The following is an 18,617-nucleotide window of genomic DNA, read 5'->3' on the forward strand; positions in this document are numbered from 1 at the left end:
ACCTCCGGCCCCCCACACCTCCGTGGGAGGTTCTGCTCTGCGGAGGGGTCACGACAGCCCCACGGGAGCGGGGGGTGACCCCGGAGATGCCGCTCGGGGGTTGCGCGGCTGCTGGGGACACTGGCAGCGCTCGGGTGGGGACACGGGCAGAGGCTGGGGACACGCGCGGGTGGGGACACGCGTAGGGGGACGCGCTTGGACGCGGGGACGCGCGCAGTGGTCCGGTCACGGTACACCCGCAGCCCCCGGGGGCGCGCGCGGCGCTCGGGGACGCGCGTGGGAGCGGGTAGGGTGACACCCGCGGTACACGCCGCGATGCTGGCGACTCGCCGCGCGGGACGAAGCCGGGAAAGCATTTACGGAGCGTTGAGAAGTCAGTGCAGCAAATAAAAAACGCTAATGAGCAAAAACAAACCGGAGGGAGGTGAAAACGAGGAATGAAAAGCGATAGCAGAGGATGGTTTCGATCCATCGACCTCTGGGTTATGGGCCCAGCACGCTCCCGCTGCGCCACTCTGCTGACGAGCGCAGGGTTGTACCGGGCGTATCATAACCTTGGCCCACGCGCTCCATTCATGGATCCCGTGCTCCCTCCGGCGGCCGCCCGGCGCGCGCCGCCATTGGCCGCTTCCGGATCTGATTGACGGGCCGCTTCACCAATGGTTACCGGCAGAGCCCCCGCGGGGGGCGGGCTAGGGGAGAGCGGCGGCCAATGGGCGGGCGGGTTGCTGCGGGGTCTGTGAGCGGCGCTTCATTGTCGGCAGCGGCGGCGACATGAGGTGGGGGGACAGCGGCACCGGGGGCGGGGGGACACCGGGGGGACACCGGGGGAACCGGGACCGGGGGGGACCGAGACCTTCGCGGGAGCGGGACCGGGGGGCGGCGGGATCGGGGAGATACCGGGACCGAGGGAGGGAGGGGGAAATGGAGGGAGAACCGGCACCGGGGGGAGACCACGGGGACCGTGGGGTGGGGGGGGGGGGGGACCGGGACTGGGGGGCCGCGGGAGCGGGGAGACACCGGGAGCGCGGTGGGGCAACGGGAAGAGACCGGCGGGGCCGGGGAGGGAAACGGGGGGGATCAGGACCAAGGGGAACCGGGGGATGGCGGGACCGGGAGAGAAAGCGGGGCTGGGGGGGACCCTGAGTGGGACCGGGGAGGGACCGGGGGCAGCGGGCGGGGAGCACCGGGGGGCGACGGGACCGGGGTGGGGGAAGCGGGCCCGGGGCTCTGAGCCCCCCGTTAGCGCCGCTCCCGTTCTCTCTCCGCAGGGGCGATCGAGGCCGCGGCCGCGGCGGCCGCTTCGGGTCCAGGCGAGTCCCGGGGCGAGTCGGAGCTGCTGAGGGGGCCCGGGGGGGCCGGGCCGGGTCCCTGCATGTCGCGACAGGGCCGTGTCGTGACGGGGGGTGGGAGGGGCTGCCGAGCTCAGGGAGTGAAGTGGGGTTTTCTCTCCCCTTTAGGTTCCGGCCCTTTGTGCCCCACATCCCGTTCGACTTCTATGTCGTGAGTAACCCGTGCCCCGAGGGCAATTCCCGGGAATTTTCCAGGATTTTTCCAGGGTTAACGACCCCCCATCCCGGATTTGGGGGGGGGGGTTTGGGTTCTCACAGTGTGGGTGAACTGCATGAATTCCCTAAAAACGCTGTTGGATCAGTTAAAAGCCCAAACGAAAGGATTTTACTGCTGTTGGAGATGGGGTAATGGGACACAGTCGAGGAATGACGACACAAATCATTCCAGGATTGGGGTTTTTGGGATTATAACAGAAAAAATCCCTGGACTGAGGTTTGTCCCCCCTCCTCAGGGTGATGTCAATACCTGTTGCTCCCCCTCAGGTGTCCTCTTGCCTGTTTCCCACCTTTCCCAGGAGGAAATCATTCCCTCCCCGCAAATTCCCTGAGTTTTTCCCTTTGGACAGGCGATTCTAAGGCCCTGCAGCTGCAGACAAAGGGGGTTAACACATTTATTTAATAAATTCTTGAATAGAGTTACTAAAACCCTCTGGATCTGCCCCGGAGCCGCACAGGTGGGAGCTCCTGGACACCTGTGGAGCTCTTGTAGGGTAACGCGAAGGTGGAATCGTGCCAGAGGATAAAATCCCGGCGGGAATTCCGTCCCGTTCCAGTGCGAGATGGCGTTTCCCCGCGTCAAGCCCGCGGCGGATGAGACGGCCTTCAGCGAGGCCCTGCTCAAGAGGAACCAGGACCTGGCTCCCACCGCTGCCGAGCAGGTGCCGTGCCCAAAATTCCCCCAAACCCTTGGGATGGGGCTTGGAGAATCCAAAGTCCTTCAGGAGCGGCCTAAAAAATAGTTAGTTCTCCAGAATAAGCACCTTGGAAGAGTTTTTTGGATCATAAGGTGGATTTTGTGCTCTGGAAATGGGATTATTCCAGGTGTTCCTGGATAATCCCTGTCCCGTTCCTTCCCAGGCTTCCATTCTGTCCCTGGTGACCAAGATCAACAATGTCATCGACAATTTAATTGTGGCTCCGGGAACGTTTGAAGTGGTGAGTGCCAAAGTTGGGAAAAGAGCTCCACGGGAAGGTGCTCCCGGCCTGGGCCGGGTTAAGGATCGATGCTGAGCCCCCCAAACACGGCACGTGGGTTGAATTCCCGGGATTTTGGGGTGTTCTTCCAACAGCAAATCGAGGAGGTTCGCCAGGTGGGCTCCTACAAGAAGGGGACGATGACGACGGGGCACAACGTGGCAGATCTGGTGGTGATCCTGAAGATCCTGCCCACCTGTGAGTGCCCTCCGGGCAGGATCCGGGCGGGATCCGAGCGGCCCTTGGCACCTGGCCCAGCTCCAACCCTTCTCCTCCTCCTTTTCCTTCTCCTTTTTCCCAGTGGAAGCCGTGGCAGCCTTGGGGAACAAGGTGGTGGAGAGCCTGCGGGCACAGGACCCCAGTGAAGGTGGGGCCGCGCTCCGGAGCAGCGTGGGCTGAGATCCGCGACCATTCCCGCATTCCCACGGAGCTTCCCAGCACCTCCACGCGGAATTCCCGGTCTTTTCCCCCCTCAGTCCTGACCATGCTGACCAACGAGACCGGCTTCGAGATCAGCTCGGCCGACGCCACGGTGAAGATTCTGATCACCACGGTGCCGCCCAACCTGCGCAAGCTGGACCCGGAGCTGCACCGTGAGCGCCTGGCCGTGCTTCCCGCCCGGAGCTGCAGCGGCGCCTGGAGCCAGCTGGAAAAACCTGGGAATTTCTGCTTCTTGCAGTGGACATCAAGGTGCTGCAGAGCGCCCTGGCCGCCATCCGGCACGCGCGGTGGTTCGAGGAGAACGCCTCGCAGTCCACGTGAGTCCGGCGCCCAGGGATCCGTGGATCCCAATCCAAATCCTCATTCCTGAGAACACGGAGAGCGGTGCCGGTGTGGGACTGACCCTCCTCCTGCCTCTGCTCCAGGGTGAAGGTCCTGATCCGGCTGCTCAAGGATCTGAGGATTCGCTTCCCCGGCTTCGAGCCGCTCACGCCCTGGATCCTGGACCTGCTGGTGAGGGGACTCTGATGTGGTGCTGATCCCGATCCCGGCAGGAGTTGGGATTCTCATTCCAGGCTGGAATTCTTCCATTCTTCCTGCCCTAATTCCTGTTCCTTTCCTCCTCCAGGGACACTATGCCGTGATGAACAACCCCACCCGGCAGCCCCTGGCCCTCAACATCGCCTACAGGTCCGTGGCATTGCTTCCCTCACAGGAATTCCCATTGCGGCTCCGTTTTCCCGATAAAACCGTTGGAATCTCAGGGGCTTGGCTGGGAGATGCATCCAACTCATGCAGCTAGCGGTGTTTTTGCTGGAAGGATCCAGTTTTAACCCACAATGTCCCGTGTGCAGGCGCTGCCTCCAGATCCTGGCGGCCGGGCTCTTCCTGCCCGGCTCCGTCGGCATCACGGATCCATGCGAGAGCGGGAACTTCCGCGTGCACACGGTGATGACGCTGGAGCAGCAGGTGAGGGGGAGGGTCCCCGAAGGGGAGGGGACACAGGGGTGGTCTCTGTGCCCACACTGACCCGTCCCTGTCCCCAGGACATGGTGTGCTACACTGCCCAGACCCTCGTCCGCATCCTCTCCCACGGAGGATACCGGAAAATCCTGGGACAGGAGGGTGACGCCAGCTGTGAGTGGTGCTGGGGGGGTGTGTCCGGGTGGGAATGGGGCTGGGATCCCCGAGTGGGTCCCCAGGGTCACCTCTTGGCGCAGACCTGGCGTCCGAGATGTCCACGTGGGACGGGGTGATCGTGACGCCGTCGGAGAAGGCGTACGAGAAACCTCCGGAGAAGAAGGAAGGGGAAGAGGAAGAGGAAAACCAGGAAGAGCCGGCGGCAGGCGAGGAGGAGGAGAGCATGGAGACGCAAGAGTGAGGGCCCAGTGACACCTGTGCCGCCTGGAGCAGGTGAGGGGACACCGGCCGAGGGACACCAGGGGGTCTGGGCCGCTCCTCGGTCACCTGACGTGTCCCTGTCCCATGTCCCTGTTTTGTAAGTTGCACATTAAAGCGTCCCCCCTTTCCAGCGTGTCCTGCTTGTTCAGATCCATGTGGGATTAGATGGGAATGAGACAGGTGGAGCAGCTGGAGAAGGATCCAGGACTTGAAGGACCCACCTGGGGCTGCCCAGAACCCACTTGGGGCAGCCCGAATCCCACCTGGGGGTGTCCAAATCCAACCTGGAGGTGCCCAGATCCCCTTGGCAGTACCTGCCTGGCTTTGTTGTCCCCAAGGCCCCTCAGGGACGTGGGAGCATCACGGACTCTCAGTCACTTTTATTCCAGCGCCCACAAATCCGGGAACATGGCTCGGAGTGTCCCGGTTCCCTCGGCTGCAGGTGATGGGGGACATCCCCTCAATTCCTGAGCTGGGATAAACAGGGATACCTGCTCCCCTGCCTGGTCACTCGGTCACTTGCCCTGGTAGCCCCCAGCCTCCAGCATCGCCCTCCTCCGCACCGTCTCCTTGGCCACGCTGTGGTTCAGCCTCCGCAGCCGCTCCTGGACACGGCAAAAGTCACCTGTCAGCACCTGGGGGGGGGCTCTGGGACCCCCAGAACCCCCTGTCCTCCCTCACCTGGGCGTTCTGCAGGATGTTGTTAACCAGCACCACGCGGCGCCGGGCGTTCAGCAGCTTCTTCACGTAGGGGTCGAGGTCCAGCGCCACTTTCTGGTCCTCATTGATGCGGCAAAGCTCTGGGGAGGGGTTTGGGTGAGCCCCCCGTGCCCCCACGCTAAGGGGTGAGGGGGGCAGGGGTGACCCCCGGCTTTGGCTCACCTGTGGCCAGGCTGTCGATGTGCTCCCGCAGCTCCACCTGGCTCTCCCTGTGGAAGCGGGGCAGGTAAAACCCTGGATCCGCACCCCAAATCCACCTCTATCCCCCCCAATATGGGACCTGCAGTCCCCAACCACCTCTACCCCCCCCAGCCACCAACCTCCCCAGCACTGCCCACCTCCCGTACCCCCAAAGCCCTTCATCCCCAAATCTGGCCCCCACATGCACCCAAGGCCCTTCAGCCCCACGAAACTGCCCTTCCCGGCTCTACCTGCCCCTCAGCCTTTCAGCCCCGGCCCGCCGCGCCCCGGCCCGCTCCCGGCCCGTCCTGCCCCGCTCCCGGCCGCTCGGTCTGCCCGCACCTGACGCTGTGGACGTGCCGGTCGAGCTGTCGCACCGCGGGCCGCAGGAACTGCAGGAGCCCCTCAGCAAAGAGCTCCCGCGCCCCGGGGCCGCTCCCCGCCGCCATCTTGGCCCACAGGCGCCGCGGGAGCTGCCGGGAAACCGAGTCCGCGGGCCGGGAGAAGCCGCTTCCGGTGCGCGCCGCGGGAGCTGCTGGGAAATGTAGTTCCGAGGGCACAGCTGGAGGCACAGCTGGAGGCACATCTGGAGGGGCATCTGGGGGCACAGCTGCGCTGCTGAGCGTCCGTCAAAGGCGCTGACAAACCCAGGCCACAGGCTCCAGCCCCATCCATCAAATAATGGTTAAAACAACACAGTTTTGGTCCTTTCACCTTGCTTTTTTGGCTTTTTTTTAATCTTCTTTTTTTTTTGTTTCTTTTCATACAAAAGTTAAGTCAGGAGGTGGAAATCAGCACTGAGGGCCTGGATCGGCTGCACTACAGCCAGGCCGCAAATTCCGACCCCATCCATTAAATAACCGTTAAACCAACACATTTTTGGTCATTTCGCCTCATTTTTTTGCCTTTATTTCCTCTTTTTTTTTTGGCTCTTCCTTCCAGGAGTCAGGTGTGGGCGTCGGGCAGGGCGTGCAGGACGTGGTCGAGCAGCTGCAGGGCGCGGTGCAGGTGCACCTCGATCCAGCAGGGCGTGCAGGTGATGCTGGCCCGGGGGTAGTCGGGCCCCCAGCCCTTGACGAAGCTCAGCCTAACGAGGCACAGGCGCCGCAGGTCATCCACGCCAAGCCCCGCGGCCACCGACAGCCCTGGGGGGGGTTTACACGGTCACCACGGGGCTCCCAACCCACCCTGGGGTCACTCACTAACGGTGGGTGGCCACTGACAGCCCCGCGGGAGACATGGTCACATCATGGGGGTTGTGTCACCCCTGTGGTCACTCACCGATGGCCGGAGCGATGCCGCCCACTGAGCCAGGCCCGGGGATGCTGCCGGCCACAGCAGCGGCCTGAGCAGTGGCCGCAGCCTGGGCAGTGGCCGCCTGCTGCTGCATCTGCCGGTGGCACTGGCGCAGGTCAAACACCTGCGGGGACACGGGGGGACCCCTGAGCAGGGCGGCTTTTGGGTGGGGGGTACCCCGGTGTCCCCTTCAGCGTGGCCATACGGGGCTCTCTCCATCCCTTGCATCCTTCCACTGCCCTCCCCCATTGCCCAAAACCCCCTAAAATCTGACCACGGAGCTCCCCCCACCCCTGGTGCCCTTCCTGGGGGCCTGAGGACACCCAGAGACCCCCGGAGACCCCCGGAGACCCCCGACCTTGATGTGTGCTCCGGGGTAGACCTTGTGCACGGCGTCCCCGGGGGCTCTGCCGGCCTCCCTGTCCAGGTAGAAGCTCTGCACGAACACGGCGTGGTCGCTCCGGCAGCGCATCCACACGTCCCCCTCTCCGCGCCGCTCCAGCTGCACCCCCTTCCCGATGTGCAGCCTGGCCGAGACCCTCAGCACGGACCCCCACGGCCCCACCCCGGCTTCCACCCATCCGGGACAGGCCCCAGGTTTGTCCCCATTTTGCCCTGATTATCCCATGGTTTTCACTCATATCCCCCCCTCCCTCCTGCCCTAATTATCCCTCCTGGATCTCCCTTTCCCCCATATCCCCATTTTCCCCTCACATCTCCCCTTCCTCCTCTGATTCTTCCCCTTTTCCTCCTTCTGGCCTAATTATCCCCCGTTTATCCCCCATATCCTCCCTCCTCCCATTTATCCCCCATATCCCTCCTTCTCCCATTTATCCCCCATATCCTCCCTTCTCCCATTTATCCCCCATATCCCTCCTTCTCCCATTCATCCCCCAAATCCCCCCTTCTCCCATTTATCCCCCAAATCCCCCCTTCTCCCATTTATCCACCATATCCCTCCTTCTCCCATTTATCCCCCAAATCCCCCCTTCTCCCATTTATCCTCCAAATCCCCCCTTCTCCCATTTATCCCCCATATCCCTCCTTCTTCCATTCATCCCCCATATCCCTCCTCCCATTTATCCCCCCTTCTCCCATTTATCCCCCAAATCCTCCCTTCTCCCATTTATCCCCCATATCCCCCCTTCTCTCATTCATCCCCCATATCCCTCCTTCTCCCATTCATCCAAATCCCCCCATCTCCCATTCATCCCTCATTTCCCCCTTCTCCCATTTATCCCCCAAATCCCCCCTTCTCCCATTCATCAAAATCCCCCCTTCTCCCATTTATCCCCCAAATCCCCCTTCTCTCATTCATCCCCCAAATCCCCCCTCTACCCCCATTACCCTTTTTGCTCCCCATCCTTCCCCCCCACATTGCCCATCCCACACCCCCTGTGCCCCCCTGACCCCATTCCCCCGCCTGCTCCCCCCATTGCTCCCCCGTCCCTCCCAGAGCCCCCCGTGCACCCACCGTGCCCTCTCGCTGGCCGCACAGCGCTGGACGTTGGAGAGCTGCCCCAGGCAGAACCGGGCTCCCCCCGAGGGGTCCACGTACCCGTCCACCACCACGGTGGGGCAGCTCGAGGGCACCTTGAAGATCTCCCCCACCTGCACGTCCTGCTCGAAGTAGGCGATGGAGCACCAGAATTCTGGCCCTGGAAGGGGGGATGTGGATTTTTGGGTGGGGATGGGGGGGAGGTCACGGCACCCATGGGTGCTCAGGAGGGTGAGGGCACTCACCGGGGTGGGTGGACACGGGGGGCTGGAGCACGGGGTTGTGGTGGGGGGGCCCTGGGAGGGGAAGAGAGGGGGGGTCAGCACCCTGCAGACCCCTCCAGCCCTCACCCGGTGCCCCCCAAACCTACAGCAGGGGTTGGGGTGGTGCTGGGGGGCCTGCGGGTGGCTCTGGTTCTGTTGTGGTGTGGGGGGCTGTGACCCCTCCAAATTTGGGCTGTAGAGGACCCCACTGGTCCAGCTCAGTGGTGAACCTGAAGGGGAAGAGAGCGTGACACAGGGGGGTTCCCAAGGATGGCTGGGGGCAGTGGGGTGTCCCCATACTCACTGTGGTAGGGTGGTTTGGGGTACCCGTTCTGCAGGGGGAGCTGTGCTGGGGGGCCCTCGGCGTGGGGCAGGGGGAGCAGCGGGTCCTGGGGGGCCACTGTGGGGGAATACGGGAACAATGTGGGGTCACAGGGGGTCATTGTAGGGTACATGGGGTGGGGGGCTCGGGGTGATGCCCCCAAACCCTTGCAGGGTGGGGGTTAAGGGGGGGGGGGAGTCTCACCTTGGGGTGCCATGGGGAGCGCAGGGTAGGTCTGGGGCACACAGGGGGGCTCAGGGGGCTGCCGGGGGGGCAGCGCTTGGCAGGGCTGGGCAGGGGGCTCGGCCCCCAACTCCCGACGGGCCGGCAGCTCCATCTGCACACAGTCATGGACAAACTCCTCCTTCACCGGACGCGGGGGGGGCACTGGGGAGGGCGGGGGACACACACCGGAGACCATGGGGGGCACGGGGACCCGCTGCGGGGGGCTGGGCTGGCTCCGGGGGGGCTCCCCGCCGGCCCCGGGCTCGGGTCTCACCTGTGCTCTTCTGGATGCTCAGACCTGTCGGGAGAGGTGAGGGGGGTTTAGGGGTGCTGGTGACCCCCCCCCCCCGCCTTTGGGGAATCCCCCCACCCGGGGGTCCCGGCTCACCGCTGGTGGGGGTCCCCACACGCTCGTAGTGGTAGGGGTTGACACAAACGCTGTCGCACTTGAGGTCGAAGGCGAATTGGCAGAATTTGACGGGTTTCAGCTCGTTTTTGTGCAGGTCGGGCCAGCGCCAGAGCCGGGCGTAGATGACGTGGGGGAACCCCTTCCTGCCGGCCACCTGAGGGGGCACAAAGGGAGGGGGCTGAGGGGTGGTGTCCCTCCCCAGCGTGACAACGTCCAGCCCCGGGTGACACCGGGATCCCCCCAGAGCCCCCCCAGCGCGGGGCTGGCGCCAGGCGGGGGGTCCCCTCGTGCCTCCCGGCTCCAGACATAACAAACTCCCCCCGATCTCCCCCCCCGGGCCGAGGGCTGCCAGACACTGACTCATCCCGGGCAGGGCGGGCGCGGGGGATGCCGCAGAGGGGAGGGGGATGCGGGCAGGGGGATCCATCCGCTCCGACAGCGTGGGGAGGGGGCGTGGAGTTATGGGGGCACCCCAGGACCCCCAAACTTGGGGAGGAATCGGGGGGGTGGGGGGGTCAGGGGTTTTGGGACACCCCAACACTCAGGACCCCCAAACTTGGGGAGGAATCGGGGAGGGGGTCAGGGGTTTTGGGACACCCCAACACTCAGGACCCCCAAACTTGGGGAGGAATCGGGGAGGGGGTCAGGGGTTTTGGGACACCCCAACACTCAGGACCCCCAAACTTGGGGAGGGTTTACAGGGGGTGTCACGGGTCACCTGTGTCCCACTCAGCCCGGGGAAGTCCGGGGGGTTCCCGGGGGGTTCCAGGCTGGGCCAGCCCCGCCGAGCCCCCCGTCCCCGTGTCCCGGGGGTACCTGGAGCCGCCCGTCCAGAGTGCGCTGGACGGTGACACACTGGCCGGGCTGGGCCCCGCCGGAGGTGACAGCGGCCACGAGCGCGTCCAGCTCGTCCCTCTTCTCCTTCAGCTTCCTGAGGAGGCTCTGGATGGCGCGGCGGGCGAAGGCCTCGCTGTCCCCTCCCTGCCGGTGGCACAGCAGGCTGTGCACGATGCCGGGGCCGCTGTCACTGCCCAGGGACATGGCGCTGCGGCCCTGCAAGGCACAGGCGTGACCCTGCCTGTCACCCTGCTGCAGGGGACACGCTGTCCCCACTGCCCTCGCCTGCGCGGGGACACCGAGCCGGGTGCTGCTGGCACAAGGGACATGTGGCCCGTGTGGCACCGGGAAGGTGGCACCCTCCTCCAGGTGAGGAGGACATGGGACAAAGCCATCTGTCACCCAACGCCTGGGTTCCACGGTCCCTGAGTCCCAGGGGGTGAGGTGACAGGACATAGGGTTTACAGGGACACTCAGGCTGTCCCCAGCTCCCCACAGCAGCAGAGCCAGAGCTGGGTGGTGGCACCCTGGCACCAGGCTCGGGGACAGCGGTGTCCCCAGCGCCTGGCAGGGCGCAGAGCTGTGTCCGTGCCCGGTGCCACGGGGACGGACCCGCTCTCGCTGCCGCCGCCGAGGCCAGACTAAACAGAGCCCGGCCTGGCGCCGCGCCTTAACCCCTCTCTCTCCCCGACTTCTCCCTTTCCTGTCTCCCTGCCAGACCCTGCTCACGCCAGAGCCTGGATGCAGCGTTCCAGAGCCTTGGAAAATCCTTGGGATGGCGGCAGACACAACAAACCGCTGGTTCCTGCTCCTTATCTGGGATCGGGAGGGAGCCTGGGTGTCCTGCCAGCACCCCCTGTGCGTCCCCCTGTGCCGGGCTCCTCCAAGATGCCATCAGGGCATGGGGACACTTCCAGGGATGCTGGAGGGACCCCATGGAGCCCCCCGTGGTGGGCATACAACCCTGAGTCCCTCGCCAGGCTCTGGGGTTCATCCCGGGGATCTCATCCCGGGATCTCATCCCGGGGATCTCATCCCGGGGATCTCATCCCGGGGATCTCATCCCGGGGATCCTGGTGCTGCCTCAATGCCAGCATTCCTTGCTCCCTGCCATGATCCCTGCCCATGCTCTGCCTCAAGTTTTGGGGCTAAAAGCAGTGGAAGAGGGGACACTCTGCGAGCTGGGGCTGTGCAGGGTCACCCTGGCAGGGTCCTGGTCCCCTCGGCTCTGGTGGCTGCATCCCAAGGCTGCTCCAGGCAAGACTGGAAGGGTCAGAACCACCTCTGTCCCCTTCCAAAACTCAGCCCAGTCCGCTTTGGGGGAAACTGGTGTGAGTGGGGGCCAGACGTGGTTTCTCCCTGGCTCCATCCTCATCCCACATTGCTCCTGCCAGGAGAACCCCTGTCTGATCCCATGTCCCGAGTCCCAAAGCTCTCCGAACAGGGATGCTCCTGGCACACCATGGGGCACGACGAGGTGACAGGGATGGTGCAGGGGCTTTGAGGGGTGACAGGTTTCAAGGAAGGGACACCAGTGGGGACCCCCAGGGGACCGATGAGGGGTCGGGCCCTACTCACCTCCGCCGCCCCCGGCTGCCCTCACTCGCGGCCCGGCTCCCGCTGCATCTCCTCCGGCTCACGGTGCTGCTGCCCTGCCTGCAGCCCCCTCCCTCAGTCCTCTGCCCTTCCCTCAGCCCCTTCCTACTGCCCTCAGGCTCCCCCACCTTCCCTCTCCTCCTTCCCTCAGCCCTTTCCCGCTCCCTCAGCCCTTTCCCAACTCCTTCCCTACAATAACAAAAGGAGCGGCCGGAGCGCGTGAGGCGCCGCCGCGCCGCAGCCAATGGCAGCGCCCGAGACAGCCGGGCCTCGCCCCGACAGCCAATCGCGGCCGCGCTTTCACGGCCCGAGCCTCCAGACGGGCCCCGCCCCCGGCGCCGCCGGGTCCCAGAGCCCGCCCTGCCCCGCTCCCACCGGGAATGCCGCGGGTCCCGGTTATCCCCTGGGAATGCCGCCGGTCTCGGTCCCGGTTACCCCCCGGGAATGCCGCCGGTCCCGGTCCCGGTTATCCCCCGGGAATGCCGCGGGTCCCGGTTATCCCCTGGGAATGCCGCGGGTCCCGCTCCCGGTTATCCCCCGGGAATGAGCCGGGAGCCGGTGGATTCCCAGCGCGAGCCAGAGCTGCCCCAGGCCTCTGCCCGCACCCCCTCCTCTTCCTTCTGCCCCTGCAGAGTAAATTCAGGGAGAGTAGGAACAGAAAAATCCCATTTCCAGAGAAAAACCCCACACAGCGCTTTTGGGAATTCTCTCTCGTTTAACTAACCAGAAATGCAAGATTCCAATGGAACAGGTAAACTTAAAGCGTGGAAGGGGTGAGTGATAAAAGCACAAACCCTTCCCCAAATCACACCGGGTTCAATTATGTTTTTGAAAAATGATTAATTTTGGAATCTGTTCTGGAAAAAAGAGGCATTTCCAGAACTCCAGTTCGCAGTCCTGGCTGAATTTTCTGTCCCTGCCTCTCATTCCTTTAAACAAACACTTGAACCACACAGAAACACGGCGCCAAAAGAACTCAAGCTTCAACCCCCAAAAACCCACTGAAACAAGGAATTTTTCCACCTGCTCCAACCCCACAGGAATTTTTGGTGCAGAACGAGGATCTGAGTGTCTGGAAGGAAAACAACAGCCAAACTCAGGCTCTTCCTGCTGGGATGGCTGGATTTGGCTTCAGGTGGGTTAAACTGAACTCCAGCTGGGAACTTGGTGATCCCAAAAATCCAACAGCCAATCCCAAAACCCAACAAAACCATCCCAAAACTCAACCGTGGAGCTCCAGAGGCACACAAACACCTGGTCCCCAAGCCACGGATGCATCCCTGGCACCACCAGCAACAGATTCTCCACGGCAGATCCATCACCCCGTACGTTTCCTCGGGGAAAAACCACCAAAAAGATGCCCCGAAAGAACAATCCAAAAAAAGTTTAATACAACAGAGAGTATCAAAACATCGAAGAACACACTAAGTCTGAATTTTCCATCGGGGATTCCCACTGCAGCTCCCGATGGAACGATTTCCCCCCTTCCCCCGGCAGTCCCGGCCCCTCAGTCGGTGGCCTCGGGATCCGTCTGTGCCATGTATGCGTCCAGCTCGGCATCCAGGTGTCCCTTGGTCTTGGACATGTAGGCGTCCAGCTGGTTGTCCAGCTGCTCCTTGGTGAGGGCTGGGCGTGCGGAGCCTCTGCCGCGGCCCCGGCCTCTGCCGCGCCCACCGAAGCCGCCCCGGCCCCGCCCGGCCATGCCGCGACCTGCCGGGATGGATGGATGGATGGAAAACACGTCACTCCCTCCATCCCAGCATTTCCCACCCTGCTCGGCTCCATGAGGTGCTCCCGAGTCGGTGCAGATGCTCAGACAGATGTTGGATTCATGGATACGCTCCCAGCTCTTTCTCAGCCCAAGAACTGTCACTCGAACTGATCAGGAGCTTCCCGAGAATTCCTCAATCCCAGCGCAACACCAACATCTGGCTGTAAGATCAACACCCCCCCCGACCCCCCCAACATCTGGCTCCTGCGTTTCCCCCCCTCACACCCCTGCTCCATGTCTGTTTTAAAAATAACCAAGTTTTGGATAATTGGTTTTTATTCCAGGCTGGGAATTTTTGGGACTGCAGGTTCCACGCCCCAGCCTTAACCAGGAAAGGATTCCAGCTGAATTCCTGCTGTTCCCGAAGCCCCGGGCACTCACCTCTGCCGCCGATCCCTCCCCGGCCCATGGCACCCCGGCCCAGGCCGCCTCTTCCCGGGCCCCCGCGGCCCCTGATCCCGCCTCTCCGCAGGCCCATCCGGGGGGCAATCCCTCTCCCGCCGCGGAGCAGGGCTTGACCTTCAGTGGAGAACCAGAAAAGTGGGATTTCAGCCCGGGCAAGAGCGTAAGGGGGAGATGCTGGGGATGGCAGCGACAGCGGCCGTACTGACCTCGGAGCGCGACCCCTCCTCGGATCATGGCCCGGGCGCCGCGGCCCCGCAGGGCCCCCCGGGGCATCCCCCGCTGTCCCAGGGCCAGGCCCCGGCCCCCCAGGGCTCCGCGGGCCAGCGTCCCCGCCGGCCGGCCCAGCCGCGCCTGGATGTTGCTCTTGCCGAGGCGTTGCTTCAAGCTCTTCTGGAAGAGAAGATTTGGGTGGGACAGGAGTCATGCAGCAATCTGGGATTGGGGACACAGCACACGCAGCGTGGGGTTGGAATAATGCGCTTGAGACGGAGGGTTGTGCCTGAAACCCAGGCCTGCATTCCCAAATAATCAGCACGGGAGTTTGTCCCGCTGCTCCTTGCAGCGGCTACCGAGGGAGGGTGGAGCTGGGGTGGGATTTTAAGGGCTGGCACCGACCGGCAGCGACTGTCGCTGCCGTGGGACTGTGAGGTGAAGCACTCGGCAGCTCCCGGACCCCGGGATGAGCCATTTCTCTGGAAAAATAGAGAGGAGACATCAACACCCAGCATCCGACACCCCCACGCCAACACCAACAACCACGGAACGACGACGTGTTACTTATCCGAGGTAAAAAATGGAACTGACTGCAAGTCCCTCCCAGGTATCATTTTTAGGATCATGAAATGCCCTGAGTTGGGAGGGATCCATCAGGATCATCCAGGCCAACTCCTGCCTCTCCACAGACACACCAAAATCCCACTCTGTGCATCCCTGAGAGCGTTGTCCAAACATTCCTGGAGCCCTGGCAGCCTCAGGGTCGTACCCATTCCCTGTTCAGTGCCCCAGCATCCTCTGGGGGAAGAACCTTTCCCTGATCTCCAACCTGAACCCCCTGACACGGCTCCAGCCGTTCCCTGGGTCCTGTCCCCGCTCACAGGGAGCAGAGATCGGAGCTGCAGATCCCCGAGTCTCCCCTCTGCTCCAGATGGACACACCAAGTGCCCTCAGCCACTCCTCGTATGGCCCCTCCAGACCCTTCTCCATCCTCGTGTCCCTCCTTTGGACACTCTCCAACACCTTTTTTTACAGAATCCCAGAAGTATCCAGGCTGGGAAAGATTGTCCCAGACAATCAAGTCCAATCCCCACCTTGTCACCAGTCCAGAGCACCTAGTGCCAAATCTCTGGACACCTCCAGGGATGGCGACTTCCAAACCTCACTGGGCAGCCCTTTCCAACACCTGACAACCCTTTCCAGGAAAAAATTCCTCCTGATTCCAACCTGACCCTCCCGTCAGGAGCTGTGGAGAGCCAGACTGTCCCCCACACTGAGCCTCCTCTTCTCCAACAGCCCCCCACACTCACCCTCCATCCCCTTCCCTTCTCCGGCCTCTGTCTCCTTCTGGAGCTGTTTTTTCCACTTCCTGCAAGGCCCAAATCCCCTTTTCCCTCACCTGTTTGAGCTTCAGAGCGGCCTGCACAGACGGTCTGTTCTCCATCTGCTGGGCCAGGCGTCTGTTTCGGGCGCTGGCCAGCTGCTGCTGCTGCATGGTGGCCCGGATATTCACCGGCATCGGCTGTTTGTTCTTCAGCATGTTAGTGAAGCTTCAAGGTCGAATAAAACGGGGTTTAATTAAAGCTTAAAACACACAATTATCGGCATTTCACGGTGCTCGAGTGGGGCTCCAGCTCCCATGAACCTTATGCAAAGAGTGGTACTTATGGGATTACGGATTCCTCGCTGGCCGCGAGGACTGGAAAGGCAGGAATGAGGTGGAAGTTTCCAGTGGGAATGAGAAAGCTGGAGGTTAGTGGGTTTAGAGATGGCAGAAGGGGTGACAACCAGCAGGAAGCGGGGATGGCCGTGACGGGGGGGGGGGGTTGGGGGGGGAGAAACAGGACAGCAAAAGCCAAATCAACCCCCAAAAAATCTGGGAAAAGCATCAAAATTCCAGGGCAGGAGGTAGGTTGGAAAGACACCACACGCGGTGTCCTCCGGCACCAGGTTGGAAGGGATCGTCTTAAAGCCTTTTCCAACCTTAACAATTCCATGATTCTACAAAATTCCACCACCCAGAGCATCTCCTGAATTCCACCCAGCTGTTCTCCTGAAATGAGGCCACTTGGGAATTCATGTGGCGCTTTTATTTCTCAATTGAAGAGCAAACACGCAGCGAGATGGCGAATAAAGCTCCTGAGCAGCAACCCAGCAGCTTCCTGGGAGCTGGAGAGTGAAATCCACCCCCCCAAAAACGAGGAATATGGGCTGACAGGGAGGGAATGTGCCAGCAAGGTGTCCCTGAGCTCAGGCCACACCTCCCTGCAGCACTGCCTGGAGCAAAAGCTGCCCCATCCCAACGCATTTAACCCCAAAGTGCTCGGCGGGAGAGCGGGACACCCGTTAGTCGTCACAGAGGAGCCACACGTGGAAAAACCCAGCGGAATGACCCACGGGAAGAGCTCAAGGACAGAGAGAGATGGAGGTGAAGCGAAGCTTTTGCCTCTTACAAGGCCCAGAAGGGCCTTCGGGCCGGTTCCGAGGCCGCCGCCGGCCTCTTACAGAGCCCACCCGGGCAGGTGGGACCCTCGGGCGCGGCAGCAGAGCCAAAATACCAATGTCAAAACATGTGGGAGAGACAGGGAGGGTGTGAGGTTGGTCTCTGCTCTTACAACACATCCCACCGGATTTACTTGGCGAATCAACACTAAAACACGGAGAAATCCCTCCGGAATTTGGCCCTTTTAACCTTGCGTGCCGCAGGGGTCGGAGGGTAAGGCAGGTGTGGAGGCACCCGCTCGCTCGACGAGGTTAAAAGAGGGCGGAAACCACGGTGGGTTTTGGATTTGGATAGTGAGAATTAAGTAAAAAAAAATGATTTCTTAGGAGCTGAAGGTGCCGTTGGCTTCCTCACCGCTCGTTCAGAGACATCTTGGTGGTGCTCTTTAGCACGACCTTCGGTGCTGACTGTGCAGCCATCTTCAGAGAATCTGCAAAACAGGGCCCAAAAGAGAAAATTTAGACCTTTGTTATACATTTATAACCATTAAATGCTAAAAATCCCCCCATTCTGCCTCCTTGGGTGGAGGACATCAAGATTGGGGCAGGTTATGTGTAACATATTCATTTATTTTCAGTGTTTCTTAGCCCTCTGCCAGAATTTTTTGGCTCTGATTCTGGAATTTTTTTAATGTTTTCTAGCTCTCTCCCAGTTTTAATTAATCAGAGAGTTCCTTTATTTCACCCTGACCAAAAGTTTATCTTTTCATAGTGACTATTTCAGCAATATTAGGAGGAATAATACAAAAACCCAGCAGCAAGATGGCAACCAAATGCCATCTCCAGAGTAAAGATGCAAAACAGAACCAAGGACATCAAATTTATATGATTGCCACGTATTTATATAATTAAACATTAAAAAACCTCTGTTCTGTGTGGAGAGAATTAAGAGTGAGGCAGGTTATAGGTACTGTATTTATTTATTTTTAGTGTTTTCTAGCCCCTCATCAGGTTTAATAAATACGGGAGTTACTTTAATTCACTTTTAGTAAAAATTTCTCTTTACAGTGAATATCTTATCTTTTTTTGGAGTAGTAACACAAAAATCCAGCTGTAAATAGCGACCAAATGCCTTTAGCACAGTGACACCTCCACATTTCCCATGTTTCTAGCATTACCAAGGTGCAAACCCCAATTTTAGGGGCAGAGCGCACAAAATTAGGAATAAAAATCTTAAGATTATGCTATGAAAGCATCGTATCCTTTAAAAACATCGAGGTTCCACCTCCCTCAGGGCAGGGATTTAAATCCCACCCCGTGCTGGATGCTACAGAAACATGCTGAGCTCCAACCCCTGAGCTCCGCAGATCGATTTATTAATTTCATTTATAATTAGCAGCAAATTTAACGGGTGGATGACGGCCGGGATGCGCTCACCCTATAATACCTTCAAAAAACCGCTTTATTGAGAGGATTAACAGTCAGAAATTGAGACAACAGAAAGCCTTCTTCCTGTCTCCCATTATATTTAAAATTTTTATTTTAAGATAAAGCGGCTTTTTCAATTTGAAGTGGTTTTTAAAGCATTTTTCTTCCTGAGGGGAAAAAAAACCCAACCCGCTCCGCCCACCTCAGCCCCGACCCCAGAGCCCGATCAGGGGGAAAAGCCCCGACCCTGAGGGGACCCCCCGGACCGTGAGGGGACCGTGAGGGGACTCCCCGGGCCCTCAGCGGCGCCCCGCCCCCGCACAGCCGTGCCGGTCGCTCACCGAAGCACACGGTCGCCAGGTCTCCGGTGGCTCCGGCGGGCAGGCGGGTGAGTGCGGGGCCGGAGTAGGGCCGGCGCGGGGCCGGGGCTGGCGCTGAGCTCCGCCCGCTCCCGCTCCCGCTCCCGCCGCCGCCGCCGCCGCTTCTCCCTCAGCCGCCCGAGACAAAATGGCGCCGGCGCCGCTCCCGCCCCCGCCGAAATGGCGGCCGCGCGCTCGGCCACGCCCACCGCCGCGCGAGCCCCCCCCCGGGGTGGGCGGTGGTTGGTGCAGCCCCCGGAGGGGG

At 61.4% G+C, this 18,617-nt stretch overlaps 4 protein-coding genes and 1 non-coding gene across 11 annotated transcripts; 1 reads left to right on the plus strand and 4 right to left on the minus strand.

Annotated features, from left to right (window-relative positions):
• Window positions 1–448: 448 nt before the first annotated feature.
• On the minus strand, window positions 449–520 carry TRNAM-CAU. The gene has a single exon. It is a non-coding gene; the product is annotated as a tRNA-Met (tRNA).
• Window positions 521–734: 214 nt separating this feature from the next.
• ILF2 (interleukin enhancer binding factor 2) lies at window positions 735–4,523 on the plus strand. Its single transcript, XM_032093248.1, has 14 exons — window positions 735–779; window positions 1,272–1,313; window positions 1,461–1,503; window positions 2,126–2,230; window positions 2,430–2,507; window positions 2,642–2,744; window positions 2,848–2,913; window positions 3,023–3,139; window positions 3,226–3,304; window positions 3,413–3,500; window positions 3,616–3,677; window positions 3,842–3,956; window positions 4,034–4,124; window positions 4,208–4,523. The coding sequence occupies exons 1-14, from the start codon at window positions 775–777 to the stop codon at window positions 4,366–4,368; spliced, it is 1,155 nt and encodes a 384-aa protein (XP_031949139.1). The 5' UTR covers window positions 735–774; the 3' UTR covers window positions 4,369–4,523.
• A 230-nt stretch (window positions 4,524–4,753) lies between these two features.
• SNAPIN (SNAP associated protein) lies at window positions 4,754–6,074 on the minus strand. The gene is made up of 4 exons (XM_032093327.1): window positions 5,631–6,074; window positions 5,271–5,317; window positions 5,070–5,188; window positions 4,754–4,993 (listed from the first exon to the last, which is right to left on the minus strand). The coding sequence occupies exons 1-4, from the start codon at window positions 5,735–5,737 to the stop codon at window positions 4,904–4,906; spliced, it is 363 nt and encodes a 120-aa protein (XP_031949218.1). The 5' UTR covers window positions 5,738–6,074; the 3' UTR covers window positions 4,754–4,903.
• A 102-nt stretch (window positions 6,075–6,176) lies between these two features.
• On the minus strand, window positions 6,177–11,852 carry LOC116436197 (mothers against decapentaplegic homolog 4-like). Of its 4 annotated transcripts, XM_032093219.1 has the most exons (11): window positions 11,717–11,851; window positions 10,118–10,354; window positions 9,281–9,455; window positions 9,167–9,190; window positions 8,872–9,054; window positions 8,650–8,745; window positions 8,328–8,575; window positions 8,059–8,242; window positions 6,943–7,111; window positions 6,570–6,708; window positions 6,270–6,433 (listed from the first exon to the last, which is right to left on the minus strand). In XM_032093219.1, the coding sequence occupies exons 2-11, from the start codon at window positions 10,340–10,342 to the stop codon at window positions 6,371–6,373; spliced, it is 1,506 nt and encodes a 501-aa protein (XP_031949110.1). In that variant the 5' UTR covers window positions 10,343–10,354; window positions 11,717–11,851; the 3' UTR covers window positions 6,270–6,370. The 4 variants fall into 4 exon arrangements, with proteins under 4 accessions (XP_031949111.1, XP_031949110.1, XP_031949113.1 ...); XM_032093221.1 differs by lacking the exon at window positions 6,270–6,433 and having other exon boundaries at window positions 6,616–6,708; window positions 6,943–7,020; window positions 11,717–11,852; XM_032093220.1 differs by lacking the exons at window positions 8,328–8,575; window positions 8,650–8,745 and having other exon boundaries at window positions 6,177–6,433; window positions 11,717–11,849.
• A 1,250-nt stretch (window positions 11,853–13,102) lies between these two features.
• Window positions 13,103–18,479, minus strand: CHTOP (chromatin target of PRMT1). Of its 4 annotated transcripts, none has more exons than XM_032093284.1 (6): window positions 18,335–18,479; window positions 16,981–17,056; window positions 15,523–15,673; window positions 14,117–14,297; window positions 13,887–14,024; window positions 13,103–13,444 (listed from the first exon to the last, which is right to left on the minus strand). In XM_032093284.1, the coding sequence occupies exons 2-6, from the start codon at window positions 17,043–17,045 to the stop codon at window positions 13,242–13,244; spliced, it is 738 nt and encodes a 245-aa protein (XP_031949175.1). In that variant the 5' UTR covers window positions 17,046–17,056; window positions 18,335–18,479; the 3' UTR covers window positions 13,103–13,241. The 4 variants fall into 4 exon arrangements, with proteins under 4 accessions (XP_031949175.1, XP_031949174.1, XP_031949173.1 ...); XM_032093283.1 differs by having other exon boundaries at window positions 14,117–14,300; XM_032093282.1 differs by having other exon boundaries at window positions 13,349–14,024.
• Between the last annotated feature and the right edge of the window lie 138 nt (window positions 18,480–18,617).

Source organism: Corvus moneduloides, chromosome 29 (genome assembly GCF_009650955.1).
Source record: "Corvus moneduloides isolate bCorMon1 chromosome 29, bCorMon1.pri, whole genome shotgun sequence".
Classification (NCBI taxonomy): Eukaryota; Metazoa; Chordata; class Aves; order Passeriformes; family Corvidae; genus Corvus; species Corvus moneduloides.